At 37.1% G+C, this 22,476-nt stretch overlaps 2 protein-coding genes across 3 annotated transcripts; one reads left to right on the forward strand and one right to left on the reverse strand.

The window, feature by feature from the left end:
* The first annotated feature begins 2,913 nt into the window (after positions 1 to 2,913).
* LOC133824348 (protein BASIC PENTACYSTEINE2-like) lies at positions 2,914 to 4,965 on the forward strand. Of its 2 annotated transcripts, XM_062257230.1 has the most exons (2): positions 2,914 to 3,122; positions 3,880 to 4,965. In XM_062257230.1, exon 2 carries the CDS (start codon positions 3,885 to 3,887, stop codon positions 4,743 to 4,745), a length of 861 nt encoding a protein of 286 aa, XP_062113214.1. In that variant the 5' UTR covers positions 2,914 to 3,122; positions 3,880 to 3,884; the 3' UTR covers positions 4,746 to 4,965. The 2 variants fall into 2 exon arrangements, with proteins under 2 accessions (XP_062113214.1, XP_062113213.1); XM_062257229.1 differs by lacking the exon at positions 2,914 to 3,122 and having other exon boundaries at positions 3,174 to 4,965.
* Positions 4,966 to 14,429: 9,464 nt separating this feature from the next.
* On the reverse strand, positions 14,430 to 16,015 carry LOC133825728 (uncharacterized). The gene is made up of 6 exons (XM_062258633.1): positions 15,841 to 16,015; positions 15,434 to 15,744; positions 15,191 to 15,355; positions 14,829 to 14,895; positions 14,632 to 14,733; positions 14,430 to 14,525 (listed from the first exon to the last, which is right to left on the reverse strand). The coding sequence occupies exons 2-6, from the start codon at positions 15,715 to 15,717 to the stop codon at positions 14,430 to 14,432; spliced, it is 714 nt and encodes a 237-aa protein (XP_062114617.1). The 5' UTR covers positions 15,718 to 15,744; positions 15,841 to 16,015.
* Positions 16,016 to 22,476: the final 6,461 nt, after the last annotated feature.

The raw sequence follows: 22,476 nt of genomic DNA on the forward strand, positions 1-22,476 counted from the left end.
TATTATTATTCTAACTTCTATTAATAGTTAATGCTCTTTTTATATATCTCGCACAAAATATTATCCAACTTAAGAAAAAATATTAACTACTTAATCAACATATATATATTAATCTTCTTATAATATATAAAACTAAATATAGCTAGTCATTAACATTAAATTTATATATTTAAATAATTCTAAAAACCTTCTATTCTACTATTGATAAATTTAATAATTTTTTTCCTCACTAAGGCAATTTGTTGATTTTTCATGTTTCTATCAAAACATTTATGGTTAGTTATAAATCAATATTATCTAAATGGCTTTAATAGAATAAAGTTCAAACTTCTAACTAAACATGTACTTTAATAAATAATGAATATATATTTTTTGCGGAAATGATAACTTTATTAAAAATGATCAATAAACGAAATGTATTACATCGAGAGAAGGAGGATAATTGTGATCTGTAAGTACAAGATATGAATCTTACATTATTTGGTTAAACATAAGAATTTTATACAATATTTAGAAAAGTGAATTCAAAATTACTAATACGTAGAATCCACTTTCTTATGATTGATGAGAATATTAGAATCCACATTTTTGAAAGGGTGTAAGATTACATTCTCACGGAGTAATCTAATTTCCATAGTAATAATTTTCCGGGCTTAAGAAAAGAAAAATCTCAACACGAGAATATTAAAGATTATCATTCCCATGAAAAAGATTGCACCATACCAAACAACACCAGGGGCTAATGCCCCTAGTCTCCAAAGTGGCTCCATTACTAATTTATTATGCATTCGTGAAATTAATTTTGAAGTAAAACTGATTTATTATTATTCTGACTTCTATTAATAGTTAATGCTCTTCCTTGCTTTTTATATATCTCGCACACAATATTATCCAACTTAAGAAAAAATCTTGATTAAGTAATCAACGTATAGATATTAGTCTTCTTATAATATATATAACTAAATATAGCTAGTCATTAACATTAAATATATAAATTTAAAGAATTCTTTTAACCCTCTAGTTTGCTATTAAAACATTTAATGATTTTTTTCCTCAATAAGACAATTTGTTGATTTTTCATGAATCTTTCAAAACATTCGTGGTTAGTTATAAATCAATGGTGACTAAACAACTTTAATAGAATAAAGTTTAAACTTTTAATCGAACATGCACTTTAATAAATAATAAATATATTTTTTTCTGCAATAATAACTTCATTAAAAATAATCAATAAACAAAATGTATTACATCGAGGAGGACAATCGTTTTCTAAAAATACAAGATTTTCATTTACCTAAAGAACATGCATAATAATCCATGAACAATAATAAATATATTTTTGGTTGAATAAATTTCTCCATATATTTTGACCTCTTGTAAATTTATGATTCTTATTAATAAAAATATTGGTCTTTGGTAATATTTTTTAAACAAACAAAGTTTAAACTTATGCCATAGATATATAGTCTAGGAAAAAAAAAAAAATAGAAAATAATTTTTTTAATTAAAGTTATATTAAAAAAATAAAGTATGTAACATTTGTGAATAACATATTGACCCACCAATTTTGTTTAAGGTATAATATTTTCATTAAACATTCTAGGGTTTCAACATTTTATTAGTAACATAATTTATCATACCTTGACAAAGTTTTTGTTTATTTCTGATTTTTTTTTTCATTTTTAAGCTATTGTTGGAAAGTAGGATAGAATAATATTATCATGTAATTTTATTATAAAATTAGAAATGATAATTAAAAAATTAATCCAATAATTTAATTAATCCCAATAGTATGAGATAACTTAATCCTGTTGAAAAACTAAGAATATTTTCATCTCATCCAATTTCCATCTACATGTATTTCAATGATAAGAAAAAAAAATACAACTTTGTTTTCAATTTGTTTTCTCATACTTTGTTGTCGACAAATGGTCAACTCATATATTCTTCTATATTTTTAATTAAATTCATTACATATTAAAATCAATGATGTATACATTATAGTATAAAACATGTCAATGATTCTTAATTCTATTTACAATATAAATTCTCAATCCAACATAGCTTACCAGAAAAAATACTCTTGGTGACTGCACAATGCCTTAAGTTTGATCTTAATCTGCAATGTTCTTCCTTAATATACATATGAACTATGTTCTTAGCATTATTGTCTCCTTGATAAATTTGTTTGTGCAAAGAATGAATCTAGGCATAATGTGCATTAATAACTTCATTTGTAAATTATATACTTTCCTAAAACTTGAAAGTTGCTATGCACTTTTGTTTTCTTATAAATAAAGTTGCTATGCACTTTCTTTATACTTTTCTCTTGTAATATCATCATTTAATTTGAAAGATAATAAATAACATTGAATAGTATAAAAATTAGAGAATTATAGCCATATAATTTCATATCTTAATTTTGATTTTGAGTCTCACTTCTTATGTATGTATTCTCAATATTATACTGTATAATTACTTTTCAAAACATGTAAGAATTTAAAAAAGAAAAAGGAAAAAAAAAGAAAGAAAGAAGGAGAAAGGGTAACTACTAACTTTTAAGTTTGAATACCATATTTCTTATTTTAACCTTTGCATATCATATCATATTACTATATTAGCATATATAAAGACCAATCCATAGAAGTTTGAATAGGTGAAACAAAAATAATGGGAGAGAGATTGTTTTGGATAAGCAAATAAAAATAAAAGACTATTGTCTACAAATATAATAAAAACAAAAGAATAGAATAAAGGGTATAACCACAATAGTGAAGACAATAAAAAAGAAAAAAGAAAAAGGAAATTAAAAAAAAAGAAAAAAAATAAGAAGAATTGAGAATTTGTTAAGACATGGTATATTATATATATATTTTGGCTTGAAGCATTTATCTCTCTCCAATTTTTTTTCTTATTTTAAAGTGACAACAACATTTTTGATAGATACCCATTTGTAGCTCTCTCTTTCTTTTTCTCTCTCACAATTGTAGGGCTTTCTCTCTCCTCTCTCCTCTCCCTTTCTCTCCCTCTCTCTCCTCTCTCTTCTCTCTTTCTCTCTCAGGTTTCTCTCTCCTCTCTCTCCAGAAGGGCAAAACCCTAAAGAGCCGTTTACACCCACCCAAGTAAGTTTTCTCTCTCATCCCTCTCTCTCTCTCTCTCTGTCTCATCTTTCTCTATCTCTCTTTCTTTCTCTCTCTCTATCTATCCATCTTCCTCTTTCTCTTTCTCTTTCTTTAGTTTTGAATATATGGGTCCTTGTACTGCTAAACCTGTCATTTGCATTTCCATATTTCTATTTATAAGCTGAGATTCAAGTTTAAATTTGTTTTATTTCTCTTTGTTTCTCTTGTTTTGTCTCAGATCTGAGATTTGAGATTCTCAGATCGAATATTGGATTTTGGAGCCCTAATATGCTCAATTACTGGTTCATGGAAATGTAGATCTGGGTTTAGCTTCAATTGATTTGCAGTGAAAATGTGGGAAATGTTTGCTGTAGTTTCCACTCCGTTGTTTGGGGATTGGGAGAGTTTCCATTTCTAGTCTCCTCAAATCGAGTTTGATTTATATTTGGGATTTAATAAATTTTTAATATAATTTCGAATCTGAGAAGTACTAATTTTGAAAAAGTTTCAATTTTTGCTTTCATTTTCTCCGGGGCCAAGCTAGATCCGTTTGGGTTGCTCTATTTGTGTTAGACTGTGTAGTTTGGTCCTTGATTTGTTTCTTGTTATTGATGTTTTTGGTTGGCCTTTTCACGGTCTTGAAGGGGGGTTACATTGTACAATGCACCATTTTCATTTGTATTATTCAAATAATTTTATTAAATAGTCAATTCAAAACCTGACATGTACAACTTTTCATTGTCTGCTGTATTTCTAGCTCTAATGGATGATGATGCGTTGAACATGCGTAACTGGGGTTACTATGAACCATCTTTCAAAGGCCATCTTGGCCTGCAGCTCATGTCAAGCATGGCAGAGCAGCGTGATACCAAAGCATTTCTACCTGGACGTGATCCTACAACCGTTATGGTCAGCTCCAATGGCACCTTTCATACCAATCATCCCAGGGATTGTGTTGTATCCGATGCTCCTGTCCCAATGAACTATGTAAGGGACAGTTGGGTGAATCAGAGAGACAAGTTTTTGAACATGTTGCCTCCAAATACCAACTATGGTGTTCTTCCGGAAACATCTGGAGCTCACTCGTTGCAGATGTTGCAGCCACCTGAGGCTGCACCAAGGGATGAGAGGGTGGTGGGTAGAATTGAAGAGCCTGTTGTTAATAAGGAAAGTGGCCCCTCAAAGAAAAGACAGGGTGGTGGGGGTGCCCCTAAAGCCCCAAAAGTGAAGAAGCCAAGGAAACCAAAGGAAAATAACAACTCTGCTCTTGTTCGTGTTAAGCCTGCAAAGAAGAGTATGGATGTTGTCATCAATGGCATTGATATGGACATTTCTGGAATCCCAATTCCAGTTTGCTCCTGCACTGGAACTCCACAACAGTGTTATCGATGGGGTTGCGGTGGCTGGCAATCTGCTTGTTGTACAACAAATGTGTCTGTGTATCCTTTGCCAATGAGCACTAAAAGGCGTGGTGCTAGGATAGCTGGAAGAAAAATGAGCCAAGGTGCTTTCAAGAAGGTATTGGAGAAACTTGCAGCAGAAGGTTATAATTTTGCCAATCCAATTGATTTGAGGGCTTATTGGGCGAGGCATGGTACCAACAAGTTTGTCACCATCAGGTAGATTTACTTTGTTGGTGTCGTCAGTGGGACTCAATTGCATCTGGTATGCTTCACCTGTATATATATCTATGGCCTCTTGCAGAGATCTTTATGCTCTTCTTTGTAGTTGTTGGATTTTCGATGTTGACTGATGATACTTGTTGTATTTGGAATTGTTGTTAAATTTTCCATTCGGCATATGATAAGGGCTGATTTTTTTGGCCACTAAGACTTTATGTGGATGAGTTGTCTTTTACTGGATCGATTCTGGATATTATCGATTCTTTTTTTAATTTAATTCGGTCAAAATTAACAATTCAATGTTTTCTTGCTGTCTTGTAATAATGTTGTACTGTTGCTAGTTTTCCCTCCTGCTGTTTGAACAGCAGCCTTATTGTCGGCTATTTGCCTCTAACCCAAGAAAAAAAAATGTCTCAACTTTTGACTAACACCTGCGCAAATCAATAATTTACAATCAATATTATTGTGTTGTTTATGAAGTGATTTTGTTTTAGCAACTAAAGTTTGTGTCACTTGGTTTTCTGTTTATTTGAAGGAAGGGTCTCTCACAGTTTGTGTTGTGAAATCTGTGGTTTTTTGTTGTGCATGCTAGTCTTGGCTACTATAGAAATCTGTGTGTATCTTTTGTTATTCTATATATGTATTTCCCTAGTGCTTTTGCCTCTCATCTTAGCAGAGATGGCTTTTCTTAATTATGAAGCTTTAGGCTGGCTTTTGGTTTTCATTTTTTGTGTCTTTATCACCTTAGTCATATGAAAGTAAATTTCAAACACCCCTACATTGTTATAGTTGTAATTTTTTGTTTTCTATAATAAGACAATTATTGCTAGAGTTTATGCTTTTATTTACTTGCAAGTTTTTCCTAAAGATTTTGATTAGGGCATGCCTGATGTAGCATACAAAAATTAGAACGATAGTATGGTATAGCTTAGGAGAAAGTTTGCAATTTTGAGGAATTAGGTTCAGAATGTAGTGACAGATGTGTGAACGTAAGATATGATATTGATGTTGGGTAGATTGTTGGTACAAAAGAATCATATGGGAAAAAGATATGGGTGGTTAGATGACATGGTTGAGAAGGAAGTTGATGTAAAATAGTTTTTTGGTGTTCATTTGTAGCTTACCTTTACCATATCTGCCTTTTTTTATGTTGCAAGGTATGGTGTCAATTGGGAGATATTATAGGATTCTAATGGACTATGTTTTAGCAGTATAGAGTACATGAATATAATATGGTGTATAGCATGCATAACCATAATGCAAAGACAATTGCCTGCATTCTTGCTTGATTAGATTCGAAAAGCAGGGTGAAGAATATTTGACCTAAATTTAGACATTTTATGTGTAGGCTATTTATTAGATTGATATGTTTCTATGATTACTTTAGATTACATGCTCTATGTGAGCTCTGTTTCTCTTTGCATAGTCCATACTCCATATGCTGGAAGTTGCAGAACTGAATTGACTGAACTCTTGGATGTGAAGGGAAATTTTTGTGGATTGTCAGGACTATACATGGTTATGTGATCATTGTTTTTGTGGGCTATCTATTATTAAGTACTAAGGTTGTTTGAGGCTACAATTAGGTATTGCAAGGACAATATGGACTGAACTAAACTTTATCTGTTTATTTTTAACATGATATTATTAATCACATGCCTTTGTCGTTTTATTGTCCCAGCTGATGTTTCTTTGTTTGATTATTAATCAGTAATGAAATGCTAGACAACTGGGAGATAAGATGTGATTGTTTTTGCATTGTTTTAAATACATGTGTATATTGTCTGCAACTTTAGCTTGAACTAATCCAATGTGAAAATGACCCAAAACATCTTTATTTTATGAGTGACCCTGATAAGATAGATCTAGGCCATCTCATTGGCATTCTTGAGCTCTTTTCAAGCATGTGGATGTGGGTACATTTTATTCAGATTGGAATCTTGGCCTGTTCAAGTTGCTAAATGTCATGTGTGCCTTGGCTGGCTATACTTTGAATCGAATTCTGCAGCGTCTTGAGTTTTGTTGGATGTTGGCATAGTAGTGCTGCTAGTGTTATGCGCCGTGGCATATTCCAGGTTGCTTTGTGATTTTGTCTTGGATAGATAGTTTTAACACGGCAACATGAAGAATGAGTTTAGCAATGTTTTTGGTTGTGTATTGTTTGACTGGTGCTGCTCGTTTGATAGGGAAATGGACTCGATTATGAGTACTTTATACCAAAATGACTTTTTAAAGAGTTTTTCATCAAATTGATTTTCTTCATTTGTCATAGTACCACTTAATTTTCTCTTAGGAATATGATATTGCGGCGTTAATTGACTAGTATGAACCCTGTTTGTTGTTTTACATTAAATTTTATTTTAGCATATTTTTTCTTCAATGCAAACATGTTTGTAATTTTAGTTCAACCAAATCGTCTAGTACATTGAAGAGATGTACATTATTTTGGTAAATCGACATTCATAATTAACTATTAAGAAATAAAAAGTAAAAATTTTGTGCTAAAATGATTTAGTAAAAGCCAAAAAGAAAAATATTTAGTTTATCAATTTTGAGAACAATTTTTTTTAAAATATTATAATTTAAAAATTGATTTTGATTCTAATAAGATTTTTTTTCAATTTTTAATTAATTATATTTATATATATTTTTTCATATTTTGAGTTAAAAAATAAATTAAAAAAATTGTGATTAGAATTTTTATTCTTAAAAATTTATTATTTTTTAAGGTTCCAATGTTATTTTAATTTTTTTTAAAACAATAATTATTCATAGAGGTGAAATTTATTTTTTGATATACTAAAATTGTTTAGGTGTGTAAAAAGAAGTTTAAAAATTATGAGGGGTTGGTTTAGAAATGATAGAAAAAAATGTATGTATATTGAATCACCTTAGAATTAATTGTTAAATATTCTTCCAAAACAAAGGACCATTAATTAAGCAAATCTTAGATTATTTTGGACATAGCACCTTGAACAATCTCGAATGACATCACTAATCCTAATAAACTCATTAACCTCTACAATCACAACATTCATATTAAATAAGAACGATTATTTAAAGGTCAAGAACTACCATTATGTGTAGGTTAATATTGTGGTGTCACTATAAGAAAACAAGTTTTCTTTGAATTTCGCTAATCATAACATAAAAGACTTTATCTACTTCCAAGCCTTTGCATCTAATAATTAAAACACGTTAAATATCCTATTTTCAGCCTAATAATTTAAAACTTTGTTTCGAGTTTCAATTTTGGGTAAGAAAATTTTTGTGAGGAAGAAATTTTGTCGTTCCCCAAGTGTCTTCTTGTAATGGATCTCTCATCTATACACTGAGAAATTTTGTTTACTTAATCTACAATTTTGTTTCTTTAATTTAAGTAGAAATTTCAGTAGAATCTCCCAATAGTTTTTCAAAGTATGTAAATTATATTGAATATATAGCACACCCCTAAAAGAATAATAATAGATACTTTGCCAAAAAAATCTATGAAATGATAAATAAATTAAATATAGCTAGCAATAGTAAAGAGCATTAATAAAATGTCCAAAATAGGTAACAATTTGAAAATCAAGAAAGAGTCCATTTAGATTCACCCATCTTAAAAATCTTAAACTTCAAACACTGAAAGTTGAAAATTTGATTTCTTAACTATATATTCATAATTCATTATTCAGGTTGCTCTCAAATATCATGAGCATGCAACATTCACATATCCAAGAGTACGGTTATGTTATATAATTGATGTAATATTATGAGTTGCTTGGATTTGTATTTTCATTGTCAATGTATTATGGTACTTTGGCAAAATTGCATATTTTTTAAAGTTATTTTGTACTTTGGCCTATTTTTAATAATATTTTTACAAAATAATATCTCATAATTTAGACAGCTAGTCGAAAATTTAGATATGTGATCGAAAAATTCAAACAACCAGTCGAAAATATTAGACATTTGGTCGAAAAATTTAGACAACTAATCAAATTTTAGACAGATGTTATTTTGCAAAAAAATTATCAAAAGTAAGTCAAATTACTATAAAAAAATATCATTTTCATAAATTTCTGATGTATTCTTTGTAGCATTGTCAGTAATTTTATAAATAAAATAAAAATAAAAATAATTCATGCTTATATATGTTAATCAACTGAATGAGCTCTTTAATACTCTATAAAATTCTAAAGAGAACACTTGCGAAATGAACAAAAAGAAGCCGACTACAATAATGTTAAACGTGCGTGATATATATAAAGGGTACCACTTCGGTGCAGCCACTGTCTCGCTACTTACTTTTTTTTCCCAATTTCTTTTTATGACAGTGTGCATTGTTGTCATTTAAGATATCCTGCAAATTTTCAAAAAAATCCGAATAGTTTACGGTGCCGAAAACAAGGTTGTTGCACGCGTGTCTATTTTTTGTATGCATGTGTAAAATTCAACTGTTTGAACCTTGTTTTCGTAACTGTAAACTATTCAGAATTTTTTGAAAATTTGCAGGATGTATAAGACTTTACTGAATGAATGAAAAACACATATGAAAGAAGAGAAAAATGAATAGCTCAACCATAAATGTTGAGATTATTTAGCTATATATATTGATGAAGATGAGTTAGCTAAGCTGTTACAAAACAGTTACAACAAAGACTATGACACAAAACAGAGTAACTGAATGAGTTATTACAAGAACCGAATTGGTTATTTAACTAAACTTCGAAGAGAGTAAATGAGCTGTTAAGTAACAGCTGTAACAGAAGCTTGATCTCTAATATCCCCCTCAAGTTGCACGGTGGGCTCTGTAGTGGCAACTTGCTACTAAGGTCAACAAACTGAGATATAGGAAGCAGTTTAGTAAGAATATCAGCTATCTGATGAGAAGACTCCACGTAGCGAACATCAAGTTGTTTGGACAGGACACGGTCACGAACAAAATGAATGTCTATTTCGATGTGTTTAGTTCGGGCATGAAAGATTGGATTAGAGGCAAGAGAACCAGCTCCCATATTATCACACCACAGAATTGGACACTGTAGAAGGTGTATATCAAGTTCCGTGAGGAGAGATTGAATCCAGATGATCTCTGCTGTAGCTAACGCCAATGACTTGTATTCGGATTCAGTACTAAATCTAGCAACTACATTCTGCTTTTTTGAAGACCAACTAACGAGATTGCCACCAAAGAAAACACAATAGCCAGAAGTGGACTTACGGTCATCGATGCACCCTGCCCAATCTGCATCTGTAAATGCTTCAATAGTTAGATGGGAAGTTGGAGTGAAGCAAAGGCCAAGGTTCGGTGTGCCAACAAGGTATCGAAGAACCCTCTTACAAGCTATCCAATGTTGAGTTGTAGGAGCCTTCAGGAATTGACTAAGTCTGTTGACAGCAAAAGCTATGTCTGGCCTTGTCATGGTTAGATACTGCAATGCCCCAATGATGCTCCTGTAAATCTTAGGATCCTCCAGCGGTATTCCTGAAAGTGAAGAGAGTTTCGTGCTAGGACACATAGGTGTTAATTGGGGTTTAGAATCAGCCATATTAGTCTTATGCAAAAGATCATGGATATACTTTCTTTGATTTAAATACAGCCCTGTGGAGTTGCGAACACTTCAAAACCAAGAAAGTAATTTACAGAACCAAGAGTCTTTAAGGAAAATTCCAAATGCAAATCAGTGATGACTTTGTGAATGCTAGCAGGATCTTCTCCAGTGACTAAAATATCATCCACGTAGACTAATATCATGATTAACTTGCCTTGTTTTTTAGTGAAAAATAAACTTGTATCTGATTTGGAATTGGTGAAGCCATACCTCAACAATGAACTCTTGAGTTTATCGAACCAAGCTCGAGGTGCTTGCTTAAGGCCATAGATTGCCTTATTTAGTTTGCAAACATGGTTAGGAAACCGAGTATCCTCAAATCCCTGCGGCTGGTGCATATATACAGTCTCTTGTAAATCTCTATTTAAGAAAGCGTTATTGATATCGATTTGTTGAACATCCCATCCAAACATAATAGCAAGAGTAAAAATTATTCTGATAGTGCAAGGCTTAATCACAGGACTGTAAGTTTCAAAATAATCCAATCCAGCAGTTTGTTGGAAACCCCGAGCAACAAGACGTGCCTTATATCGATCTACACTTCCATCGGCATTGTATTTAACTCTGAAAATCCATCTATTGCTGACAAGAGGCAAGTCTTGTGTGAATGGAACCAACGTCCAAGTTTGATTCTGTTGTAATGCCTGAAACTCTTGCTGCATTGCTTGCTTCCAACAGGGGTTAGTAATAGCACTTTTAAATGAAATAGGTTCTAATTCAGTTAATGCAGTAGTTAAAAATGCTTTAGGTTTGAATATGCCAACTTTTGATCATGTGACCATGGGATGGTTGTTTTGAGGTGTAGGTGGAATAGGTAGGCTTATTGGAATATCAGATATGGGAATGAGTGCAGGAGACTCACTTGGAGTAGGTATATGAGAGGAAGAGGGAGCACTGAATTGTGAGGAAGAAGTATGGGAAGAAGAAGACATGGAACCTAGACTTGGGGATGACGATACTGTGGGGATAGATGTGAATGAAGTAGGAGGTAATGAAGATGGTATTTGATAATCGGCAGTGTTGATTATACGAGTTGAAGTAGAGGAAGAGGTTGAGTTGTCCAAGAATAGAGTTGAGTAAGGGAACTCTGTTTCATTGAAAGTGACACTCCGAGCTATATATATACGGCCAGAAGGATGCATACACCTATAGCCTTTGTGATGAATGCTATATCCAAGGAATATGCATTTGGAAGATCTGAAAGAGACTTTGTGATGTTGATAAGGCCTTAAGAGAGGAAAACATGAACAACCAAATGTCTTGAGTAGATTATAATATGGGATTTGATTGAAAAGTTTATGGTAAGGAGAGAGTAGTTTAAGTGTAGGAGTAGGGAGTCTGTTAATGAGAAAGGTGGCTGAGACAAATGCCTCCCACCAGAATTTAAGGGGCATATCAACTTGTGCAAGAAGTGTAAGACCTATATCAACTACATGACGATGTTTTTGTTCCATTCTACCTTGTTGTTGGTGAGTGTGTGGACACGAATGACGTCTCATTATGCCAAGTTCAGCAAAGAGATTATAGAGAGGTTTATATTCAGCTCCTAAGTCTGTTTGAATACTTTTGATTTGTTTTTGAAACAGACGTTCAACATAGGCATTAAATCTTTTGAAAATGGATGGAACCTCAGATTTTGTTTGCATGGGAAATATCCAAGTATACTTTGTATAGTCATCGACAAAGCTAACATAAAATCAATAACCATCTATTGAGTGATAGAATGAAGGACCCCATACATCTGAATATATCAATTCAAAAGGTGCTGAAGTTTTATTCAAAGAAGGTTTAAAACTAAACTGATGAAGTTTGCCAATTTGACAAGCTTCACAGAATTCAACATTGCTACATTTTGCATTTGGCTTTACAATGGAAAGAACTTTTTGTAAGATTGGTTGGGAGGGATGACCAAGGCGGCAGTGCCAAATTTTAGCAACTTGGGACCTGTAAAAAACATGATTGCTTAAAGTGGTACAATTAAAGGCATGAGCAGAAGGAGTGATTTTTGATGGTTGCTATTGAACTGTGATTGAAGAATCTGGTGATGTTGGTGGTCTAATGTTGAGTTTGTGTAGACCATCAGTGAGAGTGCCCCGAAGAAGTACTCGGCTCATTTTCTTGTCCTTGATAAGACAACAAACAGAATCAAATTCAAGAACAATGTTGTTATCTTTGGTAAATTGAGAAATGCTGAGTAAATTTTTAGTGGCATTAGGAACATGTAAGATGTCACGTAATTCTAAAGCTTTTGATAAATGTGATGCAGTAAAAGAATTAGAACCTATATGTAAGATGGGCATAGAAGTACCATTACCAACTATGACTTTGGATTTGCCTTTGTAATCAACTTTGGAGGACAAATTCTGAATATTTGTGGTGATGTGATTCGTAGCACCCGTATCCAAGTACCATGATCCAGAAGTATCATCAGGAATATGTGATTCAGTCACATAGGCGTGAGCACTTTCAGTTGCAGAGCTAGACGAAGAATCAGTTGATGATGGAGGACCACTGAAATGAATGTCGAATCTGTGATAGCACTTCTGGGAAGTGTGACCAACGCGTCCACAAAGTTGACATACTGACCTGTTTCCACGACCAGGACGATTGTAAAACGAACCACGATTACTCCGACCAGAGGTTCGGCCACCTCTATAAGCCGACTTGTTGTTACCACGAAAGGAAAAACTGGCAAGATTAGCTTGCACCATATCAAAATTGGCACTAGTTTGTTGTTGAAGTCTCATTTCCTGATTGTGCAGGCTGAAATGGAGATCTTGAACGTTCAAAGGCTCAGTGCGATTAGTTAGATTGAAAATAGTGGCTTCATACTCTGATCCAAGTCCACCAAGGATATAAAGACAAAGGCTATCATCGGAAATTGGTTCACCAGCTGCAGAGAGAGCATCAGCATATCCTTTCATCTTCAAGATGTAGTCATCAATGGAGGATGAGCCTTTCTTGGTGGATTGAAGTAAACCTTTTACTTGAAGAACCCGAGCTTTGGAATTTGTAACAAATATTCGAGCAAGAACCGACCAAATTTCTGCGGAGGTGTGAAAATTGATGATATGACCAAGCATGGCTTCCATAACATAATTCATGAGCCAATGCATGAGGAATTGATCAAATCGAAGCCACTGAAGATGAGCGGGATTGACTTCATTACCTGCAAGATTAGTCGGAGGGGGTGGAAGAGTTCCAAGAATGTAACCATCAAGGTTATAAGCACGTACCGCAGCAAGAACCAAGGCTCGCCAGTAAGAGTAATTGGATCGATCTAATCGGAGTTGGAGCGGAAGGAGATGGTTGTTGGGAAGGCCAACAGGATCGACTGCCGGAATCGGAGCTGCAGGCGGAGCAACTGGAGCTACGGGAGGTTGGACACCAGTGGAGGGAGAAGACGAACGGGAGTGGTCATTGGTTGCCATGGCAGTGAAGCGCTGATACCATATAAGACTTTACTGAATGAATGAAAAACACATATGAAAGAAGAGAAAAATGAATAGCCACTACTACAAAAATGGGATTTCCCGACAGTTTTTAACTGTTGATATTGAGCAACGACGACAGTCGAATAACTGTCGTATTTGCCTATGCCGGCATAGGGTAGCTACGCCGACAGTTATTAGGTGTCGCCGTTGCTGGCTACGCCGACAGTTAATAGGTGTTGCCGTTGCTGGAAACACCGACAGTTATTATGTGTTGGGATTGATTGTCTATGGTGACAATTTTTAACTATCGCAAAGTTTCCACACCAGAGGACATTGCAAATATGTTGTCAATGCCCCCTGGTTTCAAAATCAACGTAGCAATTGCAGTAAAAGAATACACATCAAAGATTAAATTAAATTAACATTAGTAACATTAACTTTACATTTGATTAGTTATAACACTTTCTAAGTAAAAGAAATACATAGTTCCAAAAAAGTTTGTCATAAAATGAATATTTAGCGCAATATACACCTCAAAAAGCTAAATTAACTACATATAATTTGTTAGATTGATTCTGTATTTGATTAGTTCTAACAATTTCTAATAAAAGAAATAAAAAGTTCAAAAAATGATTAAATCCCCTCACATAGGTACTAAGCAAGCATGCCATCATTTAGCGAGTTGCAGTAGAATATATTTTGCCCACTCTTCTTGAACTTGATTAAGTTCTGCGTCAGTATATGGTAAATCTGAATTGAACAGCAAATAATTTAAATTATAAGTTACATGTCAAATATATATGAAATTAAAATATAACTTTATTAAAGTTAAAAGGTAAACACATTTAATTATTACATTATTTGATAGATATGCTCTGGTTCTTCGTTGTGAAATGAGATCCCTAGCATACTTCATGCAGTAGATACCGCACTCTGTGGTTTTTGGTTGTTGTCGGCACTGTTAACATAGACAAATGTAAAAATATATTACATATACTTGTTAGTATACTTATAATTTAAATCTTATGTTTTATAAAGTTGAATGTTACTTACTTTTGGACTATAATACTTTAGACTTACAACTCTTTTTCCTTTTTCTGTATCATATAGCGTGAAAGCACTATACATAATAAAAAAAAATTAATTAGCAAACAAGTAATAAAAAAAATTTAATTAGCAAACAAGTACTATTAAAAAGATAATATACTTTAAGGAATGAAACTTATATAAACTTACAGCCTAACTATATTTTTAATCTCAATGCGTAATGGAAGGTTAATGGGATCCAAGAACGCCACTGAATGTGAGTGAGGTTGAAATAGCAATAACATCCAATGTTCACTAGAAAACAAACAATCAAATATTTAGAAGATGACTATATGAACTTAACATTTCAAAACTCAATATAAACTTACTTGTTATTCCAGGGACAAATAAGGAACTGCTTCTCGCCCATTTGAATGAATCGGTCTTTAAGTGCTTGGGCACGCTTATTCTCATGACCTACACTAACTTCGCCTGGATGCTGAAATGCGTACAAATGATCCAACCCATTGGTATGTAGTATATCATCCAACAACCTAGAAATTAATCATATTTAATTATAAAAGACATGCATATAATTCAAACTTTGAATTATAAAAGACATGAATATATACCTCAAATACAATATCATTGGAGTTTGCCCAATCTTGTCCATGTTGCAAAATTGTGTCACATCATCCTTGAAAAGCATAGCAAACGTGTTGTATCCAAAAACATACGATGGGATATTAATCTTCTTGTGGTAGTCATTATCCCATGGTGATACAAACTTCAATAAAGAGGTCAAATTGCTTGACATAGATGCCGAATCATTGTGAGAGATTGACACTACCTCCTGTGTCAATGGCTCTACACGCGGAAGCTTTGGGGGCTGTGGATCTTGAGTGGAAGGTATCATTGCCTCAATATCTTCTTGCTTTCTCTTCTGCTTATGACCCAAGGAAAAGTTAAAATAAAATAAATTTAAAAATAAAAGAAGTTAGGCGATAAAAACTTATAGACATTACCTGTCCCTGCTCACTTTCGTCGATAATAAGATGTTTATGCCATGCTACTGGTACCCCAACTGCTTGACCTACCAAAGTGATCCCTGCATTCAAATTAGGAAATTGTAGCCTAGCCATCTCATCGTGGGCTACCTCAACGACTACACGAGCAACTTCTTTAGGCATCTTTTTTCCATGGATATCTGAACTATCAGTCTTAAGGATGTATCCCGATGCAACTATGTTGTCTCTCATTTTGATAGCAAGCTTGCATTTACTATGCTGCGTTAGAAAGAAATAATTAATATAGTACAATAGTGAAATTATTAAGCATTAACATTTGCTAAGTTGATTATGGTAATAAGAATACCTCATGCATAGTTGGTGGAACTTGTGGTTCTGGTGGAGTAATCATTGGTTGAACATGTGGTGGTGGTGGTGCTAGTATTGGTGGAACAAGCACTTGTTGAACATGTGGTGCTAGTGGTGGTGGTGGTGGTGCTAGTACTGGTGGAACAACCTCTTGTTCAACATATGGTGCTAGTGGTGGTGGTGATACATTAGAGGCTGCTCTTCCCACACAAGAACTAGATGCATGCGATGACTCACCAATATTGCTATGTGTCGATCTAAATTGCTCCATCAATTGATTTAATTTCTCCTCAGTTCGACGGTTCCTCTCATCAGAATATCGAAGTTGCTCTTCCAGCCTATTAATGCGGCTATCTTCTGAAGTAGATACTTCGAGCTGACTTTTTCTCTTAGCTTTTCTCGATTAACTTGATTTATTTCTGAAACTACACCACCTCTTCCACCTTTACTAATTTCAATCTCAATTCGAGATGGATATGCCCCAACACTTGAAACACCTGACAAGTAATCTGAACAAAACTCCATTGCTTCTTCAACGATATAAGACTCAACAATGCAACCTTCAGGCCTGCTTCTATTTCTAACATAACCTTTTAAAATCTTCATATACCTTTCAAAATGTGTTACACCTAAATTTCGAGCTATGTTAAATATGACTTCGAAAGTTGGATTCGCAAATAAGTGGACTCATAAGGTCGGAAACATGCTCCAGGATTGAATGTCGAGCCTACAGGACACATAGACGACCTCGAGTATGGTGACCTCGAAGTATTCATGATCTCGAAAGATAGCTCCGGGGATGATCTCGGATCAGGGGTCCCGAGCTCGATGCACGTACGATCTAGAAAGCCATGTGGCTTCGGGAGATGTTTCTAGCTCGATAGATGACGGGAAACCTGGGAAGCTAAAGCCTTAGAGATACGCGATAACCACCTTGAATATCTGCAAGTGTTATAAATACGAGATGTAATCCTCATTTATTATTGTAAATCCCCTAGAATCGTGTGATATTATTTGGTCAGTTATACGTCTCCTGATCTTCAGGGGACGTTTCCTTTTATATCTGATTATAGGCATTTAAAGCCATTTATTTTATTTATACAAAAAGAGTAACTACCCAAAATATGTGGGATAGTATTCTGCAGCCTTCTCTATAAATAGAGAGGCCATGCACCATTGTAAAGGACCGAAATTATGATCTTTGAGAGAAAACTCTGGAGAATTCATTCTTGAAGAATTCCCAGAGATAATCTTGAGTTTAATAACAAAGACTCGTGGACTAGGCAGATTTAACTGCTGAACCACGTAAAAATCGTGTGTCTGTATTGTTTTATTTCAATTGGCCATTATCAGTTATTGTTCATGTGCTCTTCTTTCACTGTTTGACGAAAAACGGCGTCAACAATTTGGTGCTTTCATTGAGAGCCTTAAGCATTCATCCCTGAGAAAATCATGGCCACAAACAATCAGAACACCCTTGAAGAAAATTACCCAAGTCATCTTGGAAAACAACCAATGGAGAACCCGGATGTTGAAGAGAGAAGTGGGTCCTCTGATTCCCGGGGACCACCTCCTCCACCAAGAGATGAGGATATGTACTACAATCCTAAGTGGTACGTTCATATTGTGGAACTTGAAAACCGACAACTGAAGCAGCTGTTGGCAGAAGCCAACAAACGGAATGAGGAGTTGACAAGGATAGCCGCAGAGGCGCAGGTGGCTCAGCCCCCGCCTCCACGCGAAAACCAAGTCCCTCCTCCAAGGGACGTACATGTTCCTCCCAGAAGGCCCCGCGGGCATCTGCGAAAGGATGCTGCCACAAGGAGGCCGACTCAACCTCCGGCACCAGTAGAGCCATCCGCTCCACCTAGGCCCCAGAGGAATACCCGAGCTCGGGTCCCGCCTAACCCGCCTGTGGAAGTGCCTACAGGAGCTGAGAATAACCGAACCCCTGCAGAGGCTCGGACTCAGGTACCTGGGAGCGCACCGAATGCAACTGACCCATCTCGAGCAAATTCTGGACCCTCTAGGCCGCGACAGGGGTGGCAGCCATCGTCGCCTATACGGTTCCCTCCGTCACCCATAAGATATCCTTCGCCCCCACACAGAAACGCTCAACCTGTTCGAGATCAGGATCAAGGGCGTGCGGGGGAAAGACAAGGAAACAGGGAGACTTTCCAGGAGCGGAGAGGCGCTCCATCTGAGAGAAGTCAGACGTCTCAGTCTCGCACTGCAGAGACGAGGCGACGTGGAAAGAATCCATCGCGAAATAACCGAACAATGAGTTTCACCAGTGATGAGTCCGGAGAGACCAGGTCTGTCAGTAAACACAACCGAGGTCGTAAGAATACTGGAAGTTGCAAGAATCGTCCTGACCTACGAAATCATCTGAATCAGAGTCGGGGGAATGGAGATCAAACAAATCTAGACCTGAGGGATCGCTTGAATAAGCGTAGAGATCCCCTGCGAAGACGCGAGCCTGGAATCACTATCAATGACAGTCAATTCCAGACAGCACCTCCTACTGACCCAGTCCAAGAAAGAATCGATCAGCTCGAAAGAGCCTTTAGGCTTTTAAAGAGTGAACGAGGAAATGGTCGATATGAGGACTCTGATGAGGAGCTCGAGCCGTTTGCTCCCCATATTTCTGACACTCAATTTCCTCAAGGGTTTCGGATTCCTCACGTCCCTATGTTTGAAGGAAAGACCGACCCGTGTAGTCATCTGAGCACGTTCAACACGATCATGAGAGCCAGTAACGTGGGTTACGAGCTCAGGTGCATGTTGTTTCCAACATCATTGGCAGGACCTGCCAAAAGTTGGTTCGAAAAGTATAAGAGACACTCAATAACCTCATGGGAGCATTTGTCTAAAGACTTTAAGAAGCAGTTCAGAGCAATGGTAGGGGTCAGACCAGAAGCGTCCACCTTAACTAACATCCGGCAGCAACCGGGCGAAACATTGAAGAGTTACTTAACAAGATTTAATCTGGAAGTAGCCCGAGCTCGGGATGTGGATGACAGTGGACACCTCATGGCTATCCGAGCTGGCGTATTACCGGGAAGTGCCCTTTGGGACGACATGCAAGGGAAACCGGTAAGGTCGATAACCGAGATTAACAGACGAGTGCAGAGGTTTGTCAATGTAGAGGAAGCGAGGTCGACGCTCAAGGTGACCTCCCAGTCCAAAACTACAACGATAAACATTAACTCTGCCTCAACCTCGGCGGACCCGGCGGCACCAAAGCCTGCCTCGGAGAACCCCTCCAAGAGAAAAAAGAACGAAGGAAGTAACCCTGAAGCTGAGGGAGGAAAGAAAAATAAAGGGGAGAGGTATTTCTCCGTGTATAAGGTATACACCGAGCTCAATGAGTCTCGGGAGAACATATACCTGGCTAATGAGAACCAGGTCCCCTTTAGGCGCCCTGACCCGATGAGAAATCAAAAATCCAAGAGGGATTCCAGTAAATATTGTCGGTTCCACAGAGACACCGGACATACGACCGATGAATGTCGACAACTGAAGGATGAGATCGAAGGGTTGATCTTGAGAGGTTACTTCCAGCATTATGTCAAGAACCAGAGTACTGGTCAGGCGGCTGCGAGCCAGAGAGTAGTCGCGCCTCCGACCACACAGAACAATAACTCCCGAGCTCGGGAAGAGGACAGGCCCCCGCCGATTGATGGAGAGGATGTAATAACCATCTCGGGAGGGCCTCACCTCGCAGGAGGGGGCAGGAATGCCTAAAAGAGGTATGTTAACGAGTTGAAGACAGGGGACGGATCTCCTTATGAACCCGAACCTAGGGCACCAAAAAGCCAGAGGATTGAAACACAGCCAATAACATTCACCGAGGAAGACGCCCTCATATTCAGTTCCCTCATCATGATCCGCTGGTCATTACTCTTCAGTTGGCCAATAAAAGGGTCCACTGAGTTCTCATAGATAATGGGAGCTCAGTCAACATCCTCTATAAAGCAACCCTCGAGAAGATGGGACTCTCCCTTCGCGACCTGAAAGCATGTGTAACTACTTTGTACGGCTTTTCAGGAGAAGGAACTGCCTGTATGGGATCCATTGAGCTCCCCATAACCTTGGGAGACTACCCAGTCTCGGTGACCAAGATAATGGAGTTCGTGGTAGTAGACTTACCATCTGCCTACAATGTGCTGCTCGGGAGACCCACCCTGGTCGGGCTGGGGGCAGTTTCATCAGTAAGGCATCTGGCCCTTAAGTTCCCGACCCCTAGCGGAGTCGGGACGTTGAAAGGAGACCAATTGGCAGGGAGGGAATGTTATAGCATCTCCATGAGAGGAAAGAAACAAACAAACGCTCAAGCACTCGTCATCATACAAAACAAAGACAGAATGGTCTTAGAGGTTGACAAAGAGATCGATCCAAGGATTGAGGAGAAGGTTGACCTCGAACCTTTAGAGGAGCTTGAAGAAATTCAGCTCGAAGAAACTGATACCTCGAAGAAAGTGAAGGTCGAAAAACACCTCCAAGATGAGGCAAAATAGCAATTAATTTGCTTCCTGAAGAAAAACCAGGATGTCTTCGCGTGGTCGCACTCAGACATGGTAGGAATAAGCCCGAATGTAGCAAGCCACGCTCTAAACATAGACAAAAGCTTTCCCCCAAAGCAACAAAAGCAAAGACAGCTGGACGAAAACAGAAAGAAAGCACTGAAGGAGGAGGTTGACAGGTTAAAGGCAAACCATTTCATTAGGGACGCTTTTTACCCTGACTGGGTAGCCAATCCGGTGTTGGTCCCAAAGCCCAATGGGACGTGGAGAACCTGTATTGACTACTCAGATCTCAACAAAGCTTGGCCAAAAGACTGTTTTCCGTTACCAAGGATTGACCAGCTCGTGGATGCCACGGCGGGGCATGGCCTGATGTCGTTCATGGATGCCTATTCTGGATATAACTAGATTCCCATGCACGCCCCCGACCAAGAACATACGAGCTTCATCATGGATAAAGGGCTATATTGTTATAATGTCATGCCATTCGGGCTCAAGAATGCTGGAGCCACATACCAGCAGCTCGTAAACATGATGTTTTCAGAGAAAATAGGGAACAACATGGAGGTTTATGTTGATGACATGCTTGTAAAGTCTCAACTCAACAAGAACCATGTTAATGACCTCGAAGAGTGCTTCGGCGTGCTCAGAAAGTATAACATGAAGCTAAATCCTCAGAAGTGCACTTTTGGGGTATCTTCAGGAAAATTTCTGGGCTTTATTGTGAACTCCCGTGGAATCGAGGCTAACCCCGACAAGATCAAGGCCCTGATTGACATGCCCTTGCCTCGAAGGCACAAGGATGTCCAAAGTCTGACTGGCAGGATGGCGGCCCTAAGCAGATTCATCTCGAAATCTACGGATCGTGGTCTTCCATTTTTCAACTTACTGAGAGGAGGTAAGAAATTTGAATGGACAGAGGAATGCGAGCTGGCCTTTCAAGAGCTCAAAAAGCACCTTGCGGAACCACCCATCCTGTCAAAACCTAAAACGGGGGAAATACTGTACCTATACCTTTCAACTACCGAACACGCGATAAGTGCAGTGCTCGTCCGAGAAGAAGAAAGGGTGCAAAGACCCGTTTACTACATCAGTAAAAGATTACTAGGGGCAGAGTCAAGATATCCACTGATGGAGAAACTCGCGCTCAGCCTGATTCATTCATCCCGTAAGCTCTGCCCCTACTTTCAGGCACATCCCATCCATGTGCTAACTGATCAACCACTTAGACAAGTCCTATCTAAACTAGAGGCTTCAGGTCGACTCCTTAAATGGGCTACTGAGCTCGGACAGTTCGAGATCACCTACCACCCAAGAACGACCATTAAGGCACAGGCATTGGCAAACTTTATAGTGGAATGTACGGGTATAGCCGACGACGAGGTAATAACCACGGCCCACGAGCTGTGGAAACTTTACATCGACGGCTCGTCAAATGAAAATGGAGCAGGGGCAGGGATCATTTTGGTTACCCCCGAAGGAAGCAGATTTCATTCTGCCCTAAGATTTGGCTTTAAAGCATCCAATAATGAGGCCTAATACGAGGCTTTACTCGCGGGACTTCGTATAGCTAAGGAGCTCAAAGCTAAAGCTATACATTGCTACAGTGACTCCCAGCTAGTAGTTAATCAAATCTTGGGTGAATACCAGGCTCGCGGCACGAGAATGGCAGCTTATTTGGAGAAGGCAAAATCAGCGTTAGAGTGTTTCAAATTCTATACAATCGAACAAGTTCCCCGCGAGCAGAATTCAAATGCAGATGCCTTAGCACGA

Source organism: Humulus lupulus, chromosome 3 (assembly GCF_963169125.1).
Source record: "Humulus lupulus chromosome 3, drHumLupu1.1, whole genome shotgun sequence".
NCBI classification, from domain to species: Eukaryota; Viridiplantae; Streptophyta; class Magnoliopsida; order Rosales; family Cannabaceae; genus Humulus; species Humulus lupulus.

Coding starts and splice junctions, on each gene's coding strand:
- LOC133824348 (XM_062257229.1), top strand. CDS start 3,846: ATGTACAACTTTTCATTGTCTGCTGTATTTCTAGCTCTAATGGATGAT.
- LOC133825728 (XM_062258633.1), bottom strand. CDS start 15,717: ATGATACCTTCCACTCAAGATCCACAGCCCCCAAAGCTTCCGCGTGTA. Junction 15,356..15,433: donor CCAATGATATTGTATTTGAG/GTATATATTCAT, acceptor ATTAATTTCTAG/GTTGTTGGATGATATACTAC. Junction 14,734..14,828: donor TAAAGTATTATAGTCCAAAA/GTAAGTAACATT, acceptor CTATGTTAACAG/TGCCGACAACAACCAAAAAC.